Source organism: Trifolium pratense, linkage group LG2 (genome assembly GCF_020283565.1).
Source record: "Trifolium pratense cultivar HEN17-A07 linkage group LG2, ARS_RC_1.1, whole genome shotgun sequence".
Lineage (NCBI taxonomy): Eukaryota > Viridiplantae > Streptophyta > Magnoliopsida > Fabales > Fabaceae > Trifolium > Trifolium pratense.
This window is the reverse complement of record NC_060060.1, coordinates 12674721-12689446: the sequence shown is the minus strand read 5'-3', so window position 1 is coordinate 12689446 and position 14726 is coordinate 12674721. Positions and strand designations below refer to the sequence as shown.

Sequence of the window (14726 nt, the reverse complement as noted above, 5' to 3'; positions counted from 1 at the left end):
AATTATAATTGATTGATGGTATACAAATCTAATTGGCTTAAATGTAGTTTTACCTCCTATTTTGAATAAATCGGAATTTTACCCCATATTTCACTAAAACGGTAATTAATCTCTCTATGTAACTCCAAATTTAGTGGAGTTTGATTATGAGGAAAGTTAACTCGATTACGGTCATTTTGTTACCAATTTGATGAATTATTATCAAAATTGAGTTACCAAAATTGAGGTATCAGTTTGCTTCTGATCCTCAATTTCAAAACTTCGCACAGAATTTAATTTTGATCAATAATTCACTAAACCGGTACCAAAATGATCGTAATCGAGTTAACTTTCCCTAGAATCAAACTCCACCAAATTTAGAGTTACATAGAGAGAGATTAATTACTGTTTCAGTGAAATAAATGGGGTAAAATTCTGATTTATTCAAAATAAAGGATAAAACCGCATTTAAGCCAATCTAATTTATTACCCCCCACCCTATGGTAATTTTTATAAGGAAAAAAAAAGACCAAATATATCTTATATCTGATCTAGAATAATGCTAGCAACACACTCTTTAACAAACACACTCCAACACACTCTCTTTTATTGATTGAAATTCACATGGGTCCCATAAAAAAATGTGGACCCATATAACTTTTATGGGACCCATATAAATTTTAACTAATAAAAGAGAGTGTGTTGGAGTGTGTTTGTTAAAAGAGTGTGTTGTTAGCACTCCTCATCTGATCTAATTAAAAAAAAGTCAATGTTTCAATAACAAGTTTAAACGTTGAATTAAAAGAGTTCAAGACATTGAATAGAAAATTAAGTACTCCAATTTTTACAGTGTGAAATCGTGAATCCAATCCAAGATCAAAAAACCGCGTTAATCACATTTCCTCCATAAATAAATAAAGACTTCAACAACGACGAGATCTCACTCACTCATTTCAATAATCAATCAATCACAATTTCTCAATTCTCAAACAACAATGGCAGATTCATCATCCCCAACCCCAACACCACCGTCAACAAACGGCGACACCACTCGCAAAGTCGCATTGATCACCGGAATCACCGGCCAAGACGGTTCCTACCTAACGGAATTTCTCCTCAACAAAGACTACGAAGTTCACGGCCTAATTCGCCGTTCATCAAACTTCAACACTCAACGAATCGATCACATCTATGTCGATCCACACAACGCTCACAAAGCTCGTATGAAACTTCACTACGCTGATCTCTCCGACGCTTCTTCTCTCCGTCGTTGGCTCGATGTGATTCTTCCCGACGAAGTTTACAATCTCGCCGCTCAATCTCATGTTGCGGTTTCTTTCGAGATCCCTGATTATACTGCTGATGTTGTTGCCACCGGTGCGCTTCGTCTTCTTGAAGCGGTTAGATCTCACATCGATGCATCTGGTAGATCTCACATTCGATATTATCAAGCTGGATCTTCTGAAATGTTTGGATCAACTCCACCACCACAATCTGAAACGACACCGTTTCATCCTCGTTCACCTTACGCAGCTTCGAAAGTCGCTGCGCATTGGTACACTGTGAATTACCGTGAAGCGTATGGAATTTTCGCTTGTAACGGAATTCTGTTCAATCATGAATCACCTCGCAGAGGTGAGAATTTTGTGACAAGAAAAATTACTCGTGCTGTTGGTAGAATCAAGATCGGGTTACAGAGTAAGCTGTTTCTTGGAAACCTACAAGCTTCAAGAGATTGGGGATTTGCTGGTGATTATGTTGAAGCGATGTGGTTGATGCTTCAACAAGAGAAAGCTGATGATTATGTTGTAGCGACGGAAGATTCGCATACGGTTGAAGAGTTTTTGGAAGTTGCTTTTGGTTATGTTGGATTGAATTGGAAGGATCATGTTGTTATTGATAAGAGGTATTTTCGTCCAACTGAAGTTGATAATCTGAAAGGTGATGCTAGTAAAGCTAAGAAAATTCTTGGATGGAAACCTAAGGTTAGTTTTGAAGAACTTGTTAGAATGATGGTTGATAATGATGTTGAAATGGCTAAGAAGGAGAAAGTTCTTGTTGATGCTGGTTACATTGATGCTCAACAACAACCTTGATTTAGTTTCTTTTTAATGGATTTAAGATGGTGTTTTCTTTTTTTTTGAAATTCATATATTGTTGATGTTATTTTCAGTGATTGATTCATCATAGTTGAGGGAGTTTAATTGGATTTATTAATCTCAGTTGATTACAGTTTACATTATGGTTTTGGAGGCAGATTTGTTTTATTTTATTCATTGAAATCTCTATATGTCTACATCCATTCTCATTGTCTTGTGGAAGCTTAGCTCAACCTCTCTCTGTGATTCTTTAGTTTTGTAATGTGCTAAGAATTTTGTAATCGTTCCCATATAGTGTCTGTTCATTATGACTCAATTTGTTTCTTTTGATTTTGGAGTTGAGAATTTTTTCACCAAGATTCAAATTCACAAATCTGAAAAATGGAGTCGAACCACTTGTGTGCATTTGTCGGCACCTTGATACCTTCATTCTCAAGCAATGTGAAGCTATTTTAGTGTACCATATCGAATGATATAGAGCATCCGAATTTTAATAAGTTACTTAGATCATTTTGCGTTATATAATAACTGTTTTAAATTAAACAATCCAATCTAAAAGTGAAATTGATTACAGTGTACGTGATTAGTTTACAACAGGGAATCCTATATCTGTCAAAATCTGAGTGTGTGAAGTGAAGACAAATGAAAGATTTTTTATTCAAAGGATCATATAGTTTGCAAGTTTAATCTCATATAGTTTGCAAGTTTAATCTCACCACTTAATATATAGTATTTTACAATCTCCATATAGTGCATACAAATTTTGTAAAACCCCACCGACACCGACTATTTTTTACTGAGCATGTTCAGAAGTTACTGTTATATCGTTCTTCCTTTATGCTGCTGAGGCAGTGTGACTTTCATTCCCACACATTAACAGCCTTTAACTGTAAAATACCACACATATTCTCTCTACCTTAACATGGCCCAAATGAGATCCATCTTTAGACCAGATCTATATTGGGGGACCCATCTTTAGAATCATTTGATAAAATAATTCACCAGCACTTGAATACATATTTAATTTGTGAACAATTTAAAACAAACAAAAACAATCTTTATTTGTTAAAATAGCACTGTTGAGGACAGCAGCAAAATGTTGCACAATTACATGATCATGTAAACTATATTGGGAACTTCCCAAAGCACTTAAAAATTACGAAACAATTAAATTAAATGATAGCTTCATATCTGATCATGTGTAGTGCTATGACAATTTTGCAATTTGTGGCATCCAATTAGCAAATCCCAAATTTTGGGTGTCGGTGATGGGCATCAAGGCTCCCCACTATAGAAGCAAAGGAACATGGTCCCATTGCTCTAAAGTTGCCATGAGTTAGATCTCAATTAATGAAAAACTTCGGGCACCCCATCCATAACATGGCCCATACAAAATTAATCAATCACGTGATTGTGATGCAAAAGCTCTTCAAGCTCTCAAATTTCCCACTAAAATGCACGAAGCTTCTGATAATATGAGCAATAATCAAACCTGTTAGTCCAACTACTATTCTGCAGAAGGTGGACTTGTTTTTGTTACTGTTTGCAAGCTAGTTGAACTTGAGCAAATTTCTTCATCGGCCTTTGCAATTGCAAAAGGTTTGATAGATGACCGGAGGGGTTCTGGTCCCTCTGCTGCAATCCTTTTGCACAAAGCATCGCAGTTGCTGATAACCTCAGTCAACCTTCCTTTGAGCTCTCCAATTTCTACCTGCAATGAATTAACTGCATATATATATATGCACGTTCCAAACATAAAGTTAACACATGTTCACAGCCAATCATAGAAGACCAGCAGAGTAAAGCATATTGATAATCCCACACCCCTAACTAATTATTTCTTTTACCATACTGATGCCGTGTAAACATCATGACAGACATGAAAATGAATTAGTATTATATGCTTTGGTGAGCCTTGCAAAGCAATGAAAGAGGGGATTTTCCTTTTCAATTTAACAGATCATGCAAAACATGTTATACATGTTGTCTCTAAAGCTGAGAATCAAATCACCGTATTCCAAATATTGCAAGAACTAAGAACTGTGTCTGATAATACCTCCTGATAGATGCCGTGAAGCGGTCTTCATTGTGGATGTTGAATGATTATATCGCTGAAGAAGTTTGATTGCCAAAGCATCAGCAACTTCTATTCTGTTTTCTATCTCCTCCTGCATGAATTTCGACGTTTATGGCATGCACAGAATATCATAGCTTTTACAAATCAGAGAATGAATGCAAGTCCGGTTCCTAAAGAGGCAAAAATGTCTAAACATTGATGGAAACAATGTCACTATTTAGTAAAACAACATCAATAGAATAAGAAATATTATTGAAGGGTCGTTACTTATCACACAATAGTATTTTATTTTACATTCTGAAATATATTTTTTCAGTTTGATTATTTTTCAAAATCTAACAAAAAAGGAAGGGTTCATCATTTTCATTTTTTCTCTCCAAGCGTAAATTTAGTCAACTAAAAATTTGTGAAAATTAGCTTCAGGATTCAAAATCTTCTGCTAGATAAACTATAATAATACTTGTAATAGTTTGATTAAATATATCCTATTGCAATCACTAAGACATTTTCTTGCAATTTTGCACTGGAATCTTACAAGACTTATGACCACAAGCATTACTGTATTTGTTGGCATGAAAAGCTACCTAAGTTGATCATATAATTAAGACTAAATCACATACTAAATCAACTAACATTTTCATAACTTGTTGAAAAGGTTAACCGTTCCACAAAATGTGACACTGAAATAGCTGAATTATTCTAATAAGAAAATGTACAAGCCTGTTTACTTTGGAAAACATTTTACATTCATTTTCAAAAATATATACATTTTAACTTGCTAATAAGAAGATGAAAGAATTTTAAAGTGAACTATTTGTGACGGAGAGAAGATGAAATGCTAGTCACTAGTCAGGGATGATGCATTTCAAGAAAAAATGAAAACAATTTTTTTTTTTACATTCTTGGAAATACAAATAATTGTTCAATTCAAGAGTCAACTATCTCCTTGTTAGCAAATAAAATTAACATAAATTTTCAGAGTAAATGGACCCTAAGTTTGTTATACTACAACAAGTCAACTTTATTTACATTACTTTACAAGTAAAAATCAAATGCGTTCATCATATAACTATGGTCAAAGGAGACTGATACCGTCTTAAAATTTGGTTTGACATTATTGAACCCCACAAAACTGACTTGTAAGTTCAGAAATGTCTCCCACTTATAAACACAATTTCAAGCCATATGGCCCATATCACATCCAAATGTGGAACTCCCAACACAGAATAAAAACAAGGTGACACTTTTGAAAACCGAACATCTTAAATCAAAGAGACACTAAAAGTGTAAGTTTGAGTTTGGGTACAGAAGGTGTAAATATTTTTCACTTGAAAAGGAATTTTTATCTGCGTGAAAAAAGTTGCCTTTGGTCTGAGTGGAGAGAGTGGGTGTATTATAAGATGTAGAATCTAATATTTGATGAATTAATTATACTATTCTTATATGAAACAGACCTGGTTTTTGCTTATCTCTTGGACCCTTTCTTCCTGCCAATCACGGTACATTGAGAATAGCTCAAGTAAAACCCTTGGATTCACTGTAGCTGTTTCAAACATGAAAGGGGAGCAACTAAGTATTATCCCAAATAAAATTGTTGGAATTAAATGCAGCTGGTAGGATACAAAAAGAACTACCAGAACAAACATCATATATTCATCAGAAAAAGGATTAAGATTTAAATGTGATTGAAAAACCTGAAGCTTACAACATCAAAGTATTTCTTTAAACAATAAAATCATACAGGAAAATTTTATATAGTAAAGGTCTAACGGACATTTGCCAATATCAACATGTCATTCCATCAATCATCAACATTGCACTCTAGCATAAACGCATGACATACTCACACAGTCAGTTCTCATCTGTGAGCTATGATAGCAGAATGCAGGCGAAAAGATATAACAGGAAACAGAGAGATTCCTTAAACACTTATAACAGAAGCTAGATTATCTAGCATGCGTTGCTGTGAAAAATACTAAATATATAAATTGGGAGAAAATAGATCTCTGCATTTTCATTTTTCTTTGGGAAACTAGTCAGCTTAACAAACATGCCATTGTTAGACAAAGATATCTTGAGTCCGGGCAATGATATATTTGTTACTTTGTCATTTTAGAATGAGGAATTTAAAAACATTTTAATTGGGGGTAAGTAAATACAGGCAAGGCAACGGATGTTAACCCAGCCGCAACAAGCAAAACGCATGGAAATTATTAAGATGGTCAACTCTCAAGGGATAGAAGACTTGAAAAATGTAACAAAACACAACATTGGAAATAAACACAAGTCGTTAGAACAAAAATATAACAGTATTCGAAAATGAAAACTCGCAAGATTAGCACAGTTTATGTACAGCGGAAGCATTCTAATGAGTATACTTATACTAATTTTATGTCATAAACACCTGTAGGGTTTAAAAGTGCTAATAAAAAAAAGCTTATGATAAGCAAATAACCTCTTTTTTAACTTATTTGCATAAACTTTCAAAGACAGCTTGTAGAAGCAGCTTATAAATTGTTTGTGAGGAATTTCCTCTCATTCACTCTTTGATTGTATAAATCAGTTTATACATAAACTCTAAAACTAATAGTAATCAGATAATAACTTGATAATCCCCCTATTCTTAGAAGTAATAAGATAGTAGTAATCAGTATCTGTTTGGATTAGCTTCTCTAACCTTATATTCTTTAACCTATATTAGCATAAGCACTTGTAAGATTGTTTGCTATATCTTATGGAAACACATGTTTATAAGCAGTTTACAAGTTATTTCCATAAGCTATTTATAATTGTTTATAACAACAACTACTTATATGAAAACAATTTGACTTATAGAAATAACTTATACATAAGCATTTATATGATTAACATTTACGCTATAAGAGCTTAATTAAGTTGTTTGTTCAGATAGGACCTCAGTATTTACTATATAATCACTTGTATAACTATAATACGATAACTTAGCGAAAATGTACACAAGTATTATAATCTATAATCTATAATCTACTTTGAATCTAAATCATTAAACTATTAGAGATCAATTCACCTGAAGTCGGCGACGACGAAGGTCTCCTCACTAAAATGTCAGTCAAGCTACCCTCAGTTGGAGGAGAGGTCAATACCGGCGGAGTCTACAGTACACAATTAACTGAATAAAATCAATTTCACAGCTTCAAACAAGTACAATAATCAACGACAAAAAAAATTCAAAATAGAAAAAGGAACCATACAATTTTGAGGGATTTAAGGCGCTCTAAAATGGGATCAGAAGCTTCCAATCGCTCTGTTACGGTGGTGATTTTGTCATCTGGCGTCTGTAGTAACAATGAATTGAGAGAATTCGGTGAATAAGGAATTAATTAAGAATAATTTGGAATCGAGAGTGAAAGAAAGAGGAGGAATTGAAAGGAATTTTTACCTGTACGTTGGAGAAAGTAGACTCTGAAGCGCCCATGATTGGGTTGGGGGTAGAATCGAGCTCAAAATTCAATTCACAAGTTAACCAGAAACAAACTATCACTAACTAACATGCTTTGGTGGGTGGGGATTTTGCATTTTGGGAATGAGAATTAATTAAACCTGTTTTTTATTTATTTATTTGGATAGAGAAAATAATTTATTTTTTTTGAATTACTTTCTTGCTCTATTTAAATTACTTACATAATTTTATAAAAGGTTAAACAAATTTTTAATCCATTATAGATAAATTTTTAATCCTTACAAATTTATTAATTTTTTTTTCTTATAAAAAATAGCACATTTTAATTCCTAATTTTCTACAAAATTATTATACACGATTTTTTAACCTCGACCTAGTTGTATTAAAAATAAATCATGTCCCTTGTGTTACACTTCATTGGAGTGTGACTAATCCATTCAAAAATCAACAAAGAAAACATAATCTTGTCTTTCCTCCAAAATTTGATCTTATGTAATGGTTGAGACAAATCAATATTCATAAGTAAAATGGTTAAAAGAACACTCATTTCGTAAGAGAGATTGGAACATTATCAACTCCTATAAAAATAAAAAATATAATTTCGAACACCAATTTTTTTGTGGAGCTCTAAAATCCTAACACAATATTGAATAAACAATTTTTAATTCAACAACTTTTAGTAAACCACATGCTTACAAATCTGATCTAACAACTTTCTATTCGTGCCTAAGTATTCATATTTCATCCTCAACAATTTGTATTTTGTTTTTTTATTTACAATTCAAACTTCTATCATACAGCTCAAACTTCTCTTAATTAGATCAAACATAGTAGCTTAACAATTTTAATGAACAATACATCTTCTTTAACGAATGATTATGACAACTGTCATAAAAAAAAAAAACTCATATGTTGGTCTAACTGGCCCAACCCACCTTTAGTTGGTTCAAGTTTGATGGAAAAATTATTGATTTTTTAACTTAACTTGCAACATTGAATTGAATATGGATTGAATTTTGTAAGGTTTCATCGTGAATCAATCAGCCAACTCAATTATGAATACTCATTCTTAATGCTTGAACTAATCTAGTTCATCTACACACATATAATTGACTCGAACACCTTATATACTCACTTACATTTACTAAATTTGAAAAATCATCTCAAGTCATTTTTTACTCTAAAATAAAAGTCGTAGTTCGAACTCCAAACATAACATTTAACTTAACAATTTTGACATTTTTATGACTTATAGACTTCTTATCTTCTTGACCAAAACACAATTTTTCTATTTTTATCTAACAAAAAGAGATTTTGTTTGAATCCTTAAAACCAAAATGTCTACCAATCCTATTATGTTACATGATTCAATTCAACTCACATTGCAATCAATTCTTTCTAGACATCACAATTGCAAAAGAATAAGAATAAAAAACAAAGCACATTGGATGAAAATGGAGGAATTAAACCACAAGAAAACACACTCATTCATGTGTGCTACTGCTTGGCCGCTGTTTAGGCCGAATTAACCAAAACAAAACAGTTGGCATTCTTATCTTATCCACAACCCACAGTCACGACACCATATTTTTCACTTTCCACAAATAACGCTTACATTCATGCCACGTGTACGTTCTAGATCTCTCTTTCTACACGCTGGCAATCCTTACCTCACTCAAACCACCAATAGCAGCAAGCTACACTTCCAGCAAGGAAAGGATTATTTTCTCCCACTATTTATAGATCAAAACCATCCAAACATTCGTTAATCACAAAAATTTACCGTTTCTAATTGCAATTAGTCAACACTTACTCAAAAAAATTACTACTACTAGTTATGTCTGCCGCGGAGGAGAAGAAGCCAAAAGCTTCAAAAGAGAAGAAGACCAAAACAGCTTCACATCCTCCATATTTTCAGGTAATTACTTCAAATTTGATTAAGTTTCATGTTAATTATTAATTTGACTGTATAATTTTCATTAATTAACTTAGACTAATTATATTGAATTGTTTTGCAGATGATTAAGGAGGCTTTGTTAGCTCTGAAAGAGAAAAACGGTTCAAGTCCTTACGCTATAGCCAAATTCATGGAGGAGAAGTTTAAGTCGGTGCTTCCAGCGAATTTCAAGAAGATGTTGAATCTGCAGCTGAAGAATCAAGCTGCCAGAGAGAAGCTGGTGAAGATCAAGGCTTCGTATAAGCTATCTGAAGCCGAGAAGCCGAAGAAGAGCACGAAGGTTACGAAGGGTGACGTGGCGGAGAAGAAGAAACAGAGCCAGAAAAGGAAGAGAAATGTTACGGTTGGTGGTACGAAGAGTAAGAAAAATGAGGCGGTTAAGAAGGTTGTGAAGAAGAAGAAAGGTAAGAAGGTTTCTGGGCCTGGGAAGCCCAAACAGCCCAAGTCCATTAAGTCGAATAATAATAAGAGGGCTAGAAAAGCTACTGTTGCTAATGCTTGAAGTTAGATTATGATGATAGATTATTAGTGACTGAAACAATGTAATATATGTGTAAAAATACGAATAATAACTAACTAGTTGTAGTAGTATGCTCTCTTTTTGTTCATGTATCCTAAGCTCTCTATTGTGTATATGAATCAAGTGGAGCTTTTTATACATATGTTAAAATTTACTTTTTGATACATCTTTGTTTGGAGATGACCGGTGAAATTTCAATAACGAACCATTTTCAATACCGAGAGCTAATCATTGAATAAAGCAATATGCATAACAATACATCACAAGTTTTATGATCAACTACTTGACCTAGAAAGGGATTGAGATAAAGATTTTTGGGTATGAGATTTGATTTCTCACAACGGGATTATTAATGTAAAATTGGTTCGAAAACTATGTTACAAACCAATGGTAATTTCGGAATCTAAATTATTAACTGAATTTTAAGACTAAAAACACCATCTAGGGGGGACTTCAGAGCAATATTAAGGTCTAAAAAAACAATTTTCGAATGACTTTGTAGTTTATCTATTCTTTCTATCTATCTTTTGGCACTTGTGAGAATTTTTTTTGGCACTTTTGAGTTTTTCACGCGCCCTACTCATTTTTATTTTTATCTTTCTATTACTTATGTAACATATATTATAAAAAAAAAATTTACATTTCTTATACTTGAATTGAGTTCGCTTCTTAAAAAAATAACTGGTTTTACACCTCTTATACCTGAAATTTTCAGAGTTTTACATTCTTTTATACTTAAGTAGAGAATCACATTAGCTACTTAACTAGCTAACACATCATATACATGAATAGAAGGTGCACGAAACCTGTTTTTACTTTGACGATTTCATATTTTAAAGTTATTTATATTTTGTCAGATATTTAAGCTGATGTGAATACAAACATTCCAACAATATCTGAAGGAACATCAACATAGAACGTTTAGGATCTACAAAATTCATGTATATGTGGTGTTAGTTAACTAGATAACCAGACTCCATTTCTAAGATTTTAGGGACCTAAGGGCGAATTTACAATTTGTAGTATAACAAATTTGAATTATCAAAAAATATTAGACTTTTTATTTAATATCAAAATACTCTTACAAAACAATTCATACCACCATTTCTAAATGCAATCATGCAAAGTCACTAATTATTGTGTTTACATCAATATGTTATATAAGAGAAAACTAGGGATGACTGATGAGTTGCAGACTTGGAGAGAGAAAAATAGAGGAAGACGACGGGTGTGTGTTGATATGCAGCAAGATTGTGAGAACAAAAGAATCTGCATACGTGTAGTGATGAAAAAAGTAGTACGAAGGCAGTCTGATAGAGAATTTGATACTTGATATGAGTAAAAAATACATACGCACAGAAAATTTGATCATTGATACTTACGTATCAAGGTATCATTGTATCAATTCAACAATTATCAATCATATCAAATATCATTGTACCAAAATTCATAATTATAATTATATGTTCACCGAGAGAGAATAGGAAGCGATAGACAAAACTAAGAATTTCATATATATTTTTTGTTGGGTCTATTAGTCCCCTAAAAAAATTATTTCAGGGCCAAATTTTAGACTTGTTTTTATGGACCTAGGGCGGTCGCCCTTTTCGCCCTCACTCAGATATGGCCTTGTAAATAACGTAGTTTTCTACTTATGTAGAGAACAATGTAAAATCTCGAAATTTCATGTAGGGGATAAAAAATCAGTTATCTACTTAAGTAACAAATTCGATTTTCTACTTAAGTAGCAGACGCGTAAAAGCATAAAAATTTAATTTTTAGAAGAGATATTTTGATAATTTAAGGGGGTGCGACGTGAAAACCTAGCGGGTGCGAAATGAAGCTCTAGCAATTTGCCTTATATTGAATCGTACAACTTTGTGTCATAAAAAAAAATATCGTACAACTTTGTCTTTATTGTTGTTTTTACAAACGGGTTTATTGGGCTATCATTTTAGGGTTTATTGTTTATAAACCAAAATATGGAATCTCCAAAAGAAAAATTAAGGGAGCAACTCACACTCATTTTTTATTTATTAAAATGAAAAATGAAAAAAGAACTTTTAAATGTAATAAGAGTAATTATTTTTGGAGGTGTACTGCCTTATCATGTGGACTTAATATATTCAAAATAAAGAGAATTAACTCTACAAATTATAGGCCGAATAGGGAACAAATGTTAATTTAGTTTTCTCTGAATGGCGTAATAATCCTTTAGATTGTTTTCAACGCATCTAAAGTGATCTATTTTGAATTGTAAGGGTTGAGTACCCCTTGTACTCTTTATAATTCATTTTTTGCTTATAAAAAAAAAACTCTACAAATTATAAACACCAAGTTTTTAGATTTTGTTAAATTTGATCCTGTATTACCAAAAAATCATAAACCATTAACATTTAAATAATATTGCACCGTTCAATTGTTTGCATTATCTGTTTGGGTTAACCTACATTTTATGTGGTTTTACCAGGTTAAGTTTTATGTAAAAAATGTGTAGTGGCTATAGTTTAAAAAAATTCAAGTAAAAGCTATAATGGCTTCAGCATGAATCAAACATTGAACCCAGAAGTAGCAACAATACCCCACAACACTACTGAGCCACACAACTATCTTGTGTAAATGTATCGGTTATGTATATAGTTAACAAAAATATGTATATCTTCGTATTAAATATAATTTTTTTTGGAATAAACAGCGATGTCCCTTTGAACTTATAGGTAGTGTCCTAAACTTGAACCCACACACTACTTTAAAAAAGAATGGATGGATTTATTCGTTAAGCTCAACCAATTTTGCGGGATATGGATTTTGTGCAGTCACTTTTTCGGTGCAGTCATGACATCTATAGTCGTTCGATCAAGATCAAGATCAGACAATTATGATTTAAACTATTATATATTGACTGCATTTATTTAAACCGTCCGATCATTAAACGACTGTATGGAAAAATGACTGCACCAGATCCAATTCCGATTTTGTTGCCACCTAAACATAAGTCTCCTTGTTATTGGAAGTCGGCATGAAATTTGACTTGATAAAGAGAAAAAGTGCAAAAAGATTGAAAAGTAATTTTAGCACTTATCTTCTCAACATTTAAGGCTTATATTTGGACGTACTTCATTCATTTTCCTTCCCTACTTATTCATTCTTGCATGAGAAACTCTTCAAAGCTGCATAGTTGCGTGCCATAATAGGTATCATTGCTCTTTAAAAACAAACCTTTTGTTATTGTCAACCAATTCACTAATTACTTATCCTTATTGTTCATCATCTTTTTTTTCTTCTTCTTTTTTTGTAACACACTACTTTGTCTACAATTTTCTACGCTCCTGCTTGGGCCATACATAAACAAAAAAACTTTCCGACCAAGATCTAGTTACCATGTATTCATAACAGGAGTGTACTACTAATCATAACAACAAGTTCAAGTTAAATTGTATTGTTTTGAGCACTAGATTTTGTTTATACTTAATTCATTCAATAGAATGTGGTTGGTCGAGCAGCACAGTCATAAGCCGACTGAAAACGATCATTTGTTTTGTGAAGGAAGTGGAGAGGTGAGGTCACTTTCCACCATGACTAATTTTATTTTATTTTTTTTAAACGGCCAAAGCCAGTAATATTAGTTGAGTTACTCACTCCATTTTTTTGGACTAGTTTTAAAACACAGAAATCTTTAAAACCTTTCATCATCTTCAAAAAAGAAAAATCTCAAAAAAAAATACTCAAAGTTCAAACCCAATAGTTTCGATCTCTTCATTCTAAATCAAATAAGTTTCAACATCGGAATTATTCCTTCAACCTAAAAATTGATTAAAGAAATGAAAACAAAATCCAGCATGCTTCACAAGAATTTCACTATCACAGTTCGACTTCCAGTATAAAATTGCAAAACAAAAATGATATGAATACAAAAAAATGCATATTTTTACCTTTTGTTTAAGTCCATCTAAAAATTAATTAAAAAATATAAAAAATAATAAGTCACAAAAAAATCTCAAGTCAATGATCAAAATCCTACGTGGCAGTGGTCTAGTCATCAGATCCAATGTCATGTCCTCTTTTCGTGTAATGCATCAATATGAGAGCTAAAATAATAGCAATATGATATTACAAAGACAATCGTAAGAATATTTTTTGGGATGAAAATTCAAATTCGTCTATATAACAATGGCGAAAAATATTTTACCCTATAAGAATTATTCTTAACTTATATGTTGACACATGGACTAGTTAATGATCATTAAGCTTGTGTGCATAGTAAAAATGTATACAGTGATACTCTTGTGGAAGGTTTCTAGCTAGAGGGTGTGGATTAGTACAAACATCTACAGATTATAATTAAATGTCTCATAAAAGGTAATCACATGGCTTAATTAAATATGCAATTTATATAGCTTAATCTTCATATAAAGTACCAACATATATGTCAATTTTCTTTTACTTTTATATGTTTTGGAACACCTTTTTGTATGTGGAGCACAAAATTGCACATTGCTTTATAGAGTAATGAAGTTCCAATTAATAAACCGAATTGACATTTGACAGACACCTCATGAGATAATTTACCACCAATAGCATAAGTTATCATCAAATTTAGCAATCATTGTTAACAAAAATGGTACAAAATTATTGGTGCTAGAACTAGAAGGTGT

The 14726-nt window shown here is 32.3% G+C and overlaps 3 protein-coding genes across 3 annotated transcripts; 2 read left to right on the top strand and 1 right to left on the bottom strand.

Annotated features, from left to right (window-relative positions):
• Positions 1–772: 772 nt before the first annotated feature.
• LOC123907819 (GDP-mannose 4,6 dehydratase 1) lies at positions 773–2235 on the top strand. The gene has a single exon (XM_045958203.1). It carries the CDS (start codon positions 975–977, stop codon positions 2073–2075), a length of 1101 nt encoding a protein of 366 aa, XP_045814159.1. The 5' UTR covers positions 773–974; the 3' UTR covers positions 2076–2235.
• Positions 2236–3062: 827 nt separating this feature from the next.
• On the bottom strand, positions 3063–7720 carry LOC123907820. Its single transcript, XM_045958204.1, has 6 exons — positions 7574–7720; positions 7386–7469; positions 7202–7286; positions 5610–5698; positions 4135–4246; positions 3063–3803 (listed from the first exon to the last, which is right to left on the bottom strand). The coding sequence occupies exons 1-6, from the start codon at positions 7607–7609 to the stop codon at positions 3586–3588; spliced, it is 624 nt and encodes a 207-aa protein (XP_045814160.1). The 5' UTR covers positions 7610–7720; the 3' UTR covers positions 3063–3585.
• Positions 7721–9356: 1636 nt separating this feature from the next.
• On the top strand, positions 9357–10235 carry LOC123907821 (histone H1). The gene is made up of 2 exons (XM_045958205.1): positions 9357–9512; positions 9613–10235. The coding sequence occupies exons 1-2, from the start codon at positions 9432–9434 to the stop codon at positions 10051–10053; spliced, it is 522 nt and encodes a 173-aa protein (XP_045814161.1). The 5' UTR covers positions 9357–9431; the 3' UTR covers positions 10054–10235.
• The last annotated feature ends 4491 nt before the right edge of the window (positions 10236–14726 follow it).

Bases quoted from the DNA above. Each gene is read 5' to 3' on its own strand.
- LOC123907819 (XM_045958203.1), top strand. From the start codon at position 975: ATGGCAGATTCATCATCCCCAACCCCAACACCACCGTCAACAAACGGC.
- LOC123907820 (XM_045958204.1), bottom strand. From the start codon at position 7,609: ATGGGCGCTTCAGAGTCTACTTTCTCCAACGTACAG. The intron at 7,470-7,573 runs GTAAAAATTCCT...TTGTTACTACAG, and splicing joins CTACTTTCTCCAACGTACAG to ACGCCAGATGACAAAATCAC. The intron at 7,287-7,385 runs GTATGGTTCCTT...TGTGTACTGTAG, and splicing joins GCCTTAAATCCCTCAAAATT to ACTCCGCCGGTATTGACCTC.
- LOC123907821 (XM_045958205.1), top strand. From the start codon at position 9,432: ATGTCTGCCGCGGAGGAGAAGAAGCCAAAAGCTTCAAAAGAGAAGAAG. The intron at 9,513-9,612 runs GTAATTACTTCA...ATTGTTTTGCAG, and splicing joins CACATCCTCCATATTTTCAG to ATGATTAAGGAGGCTTTGTT.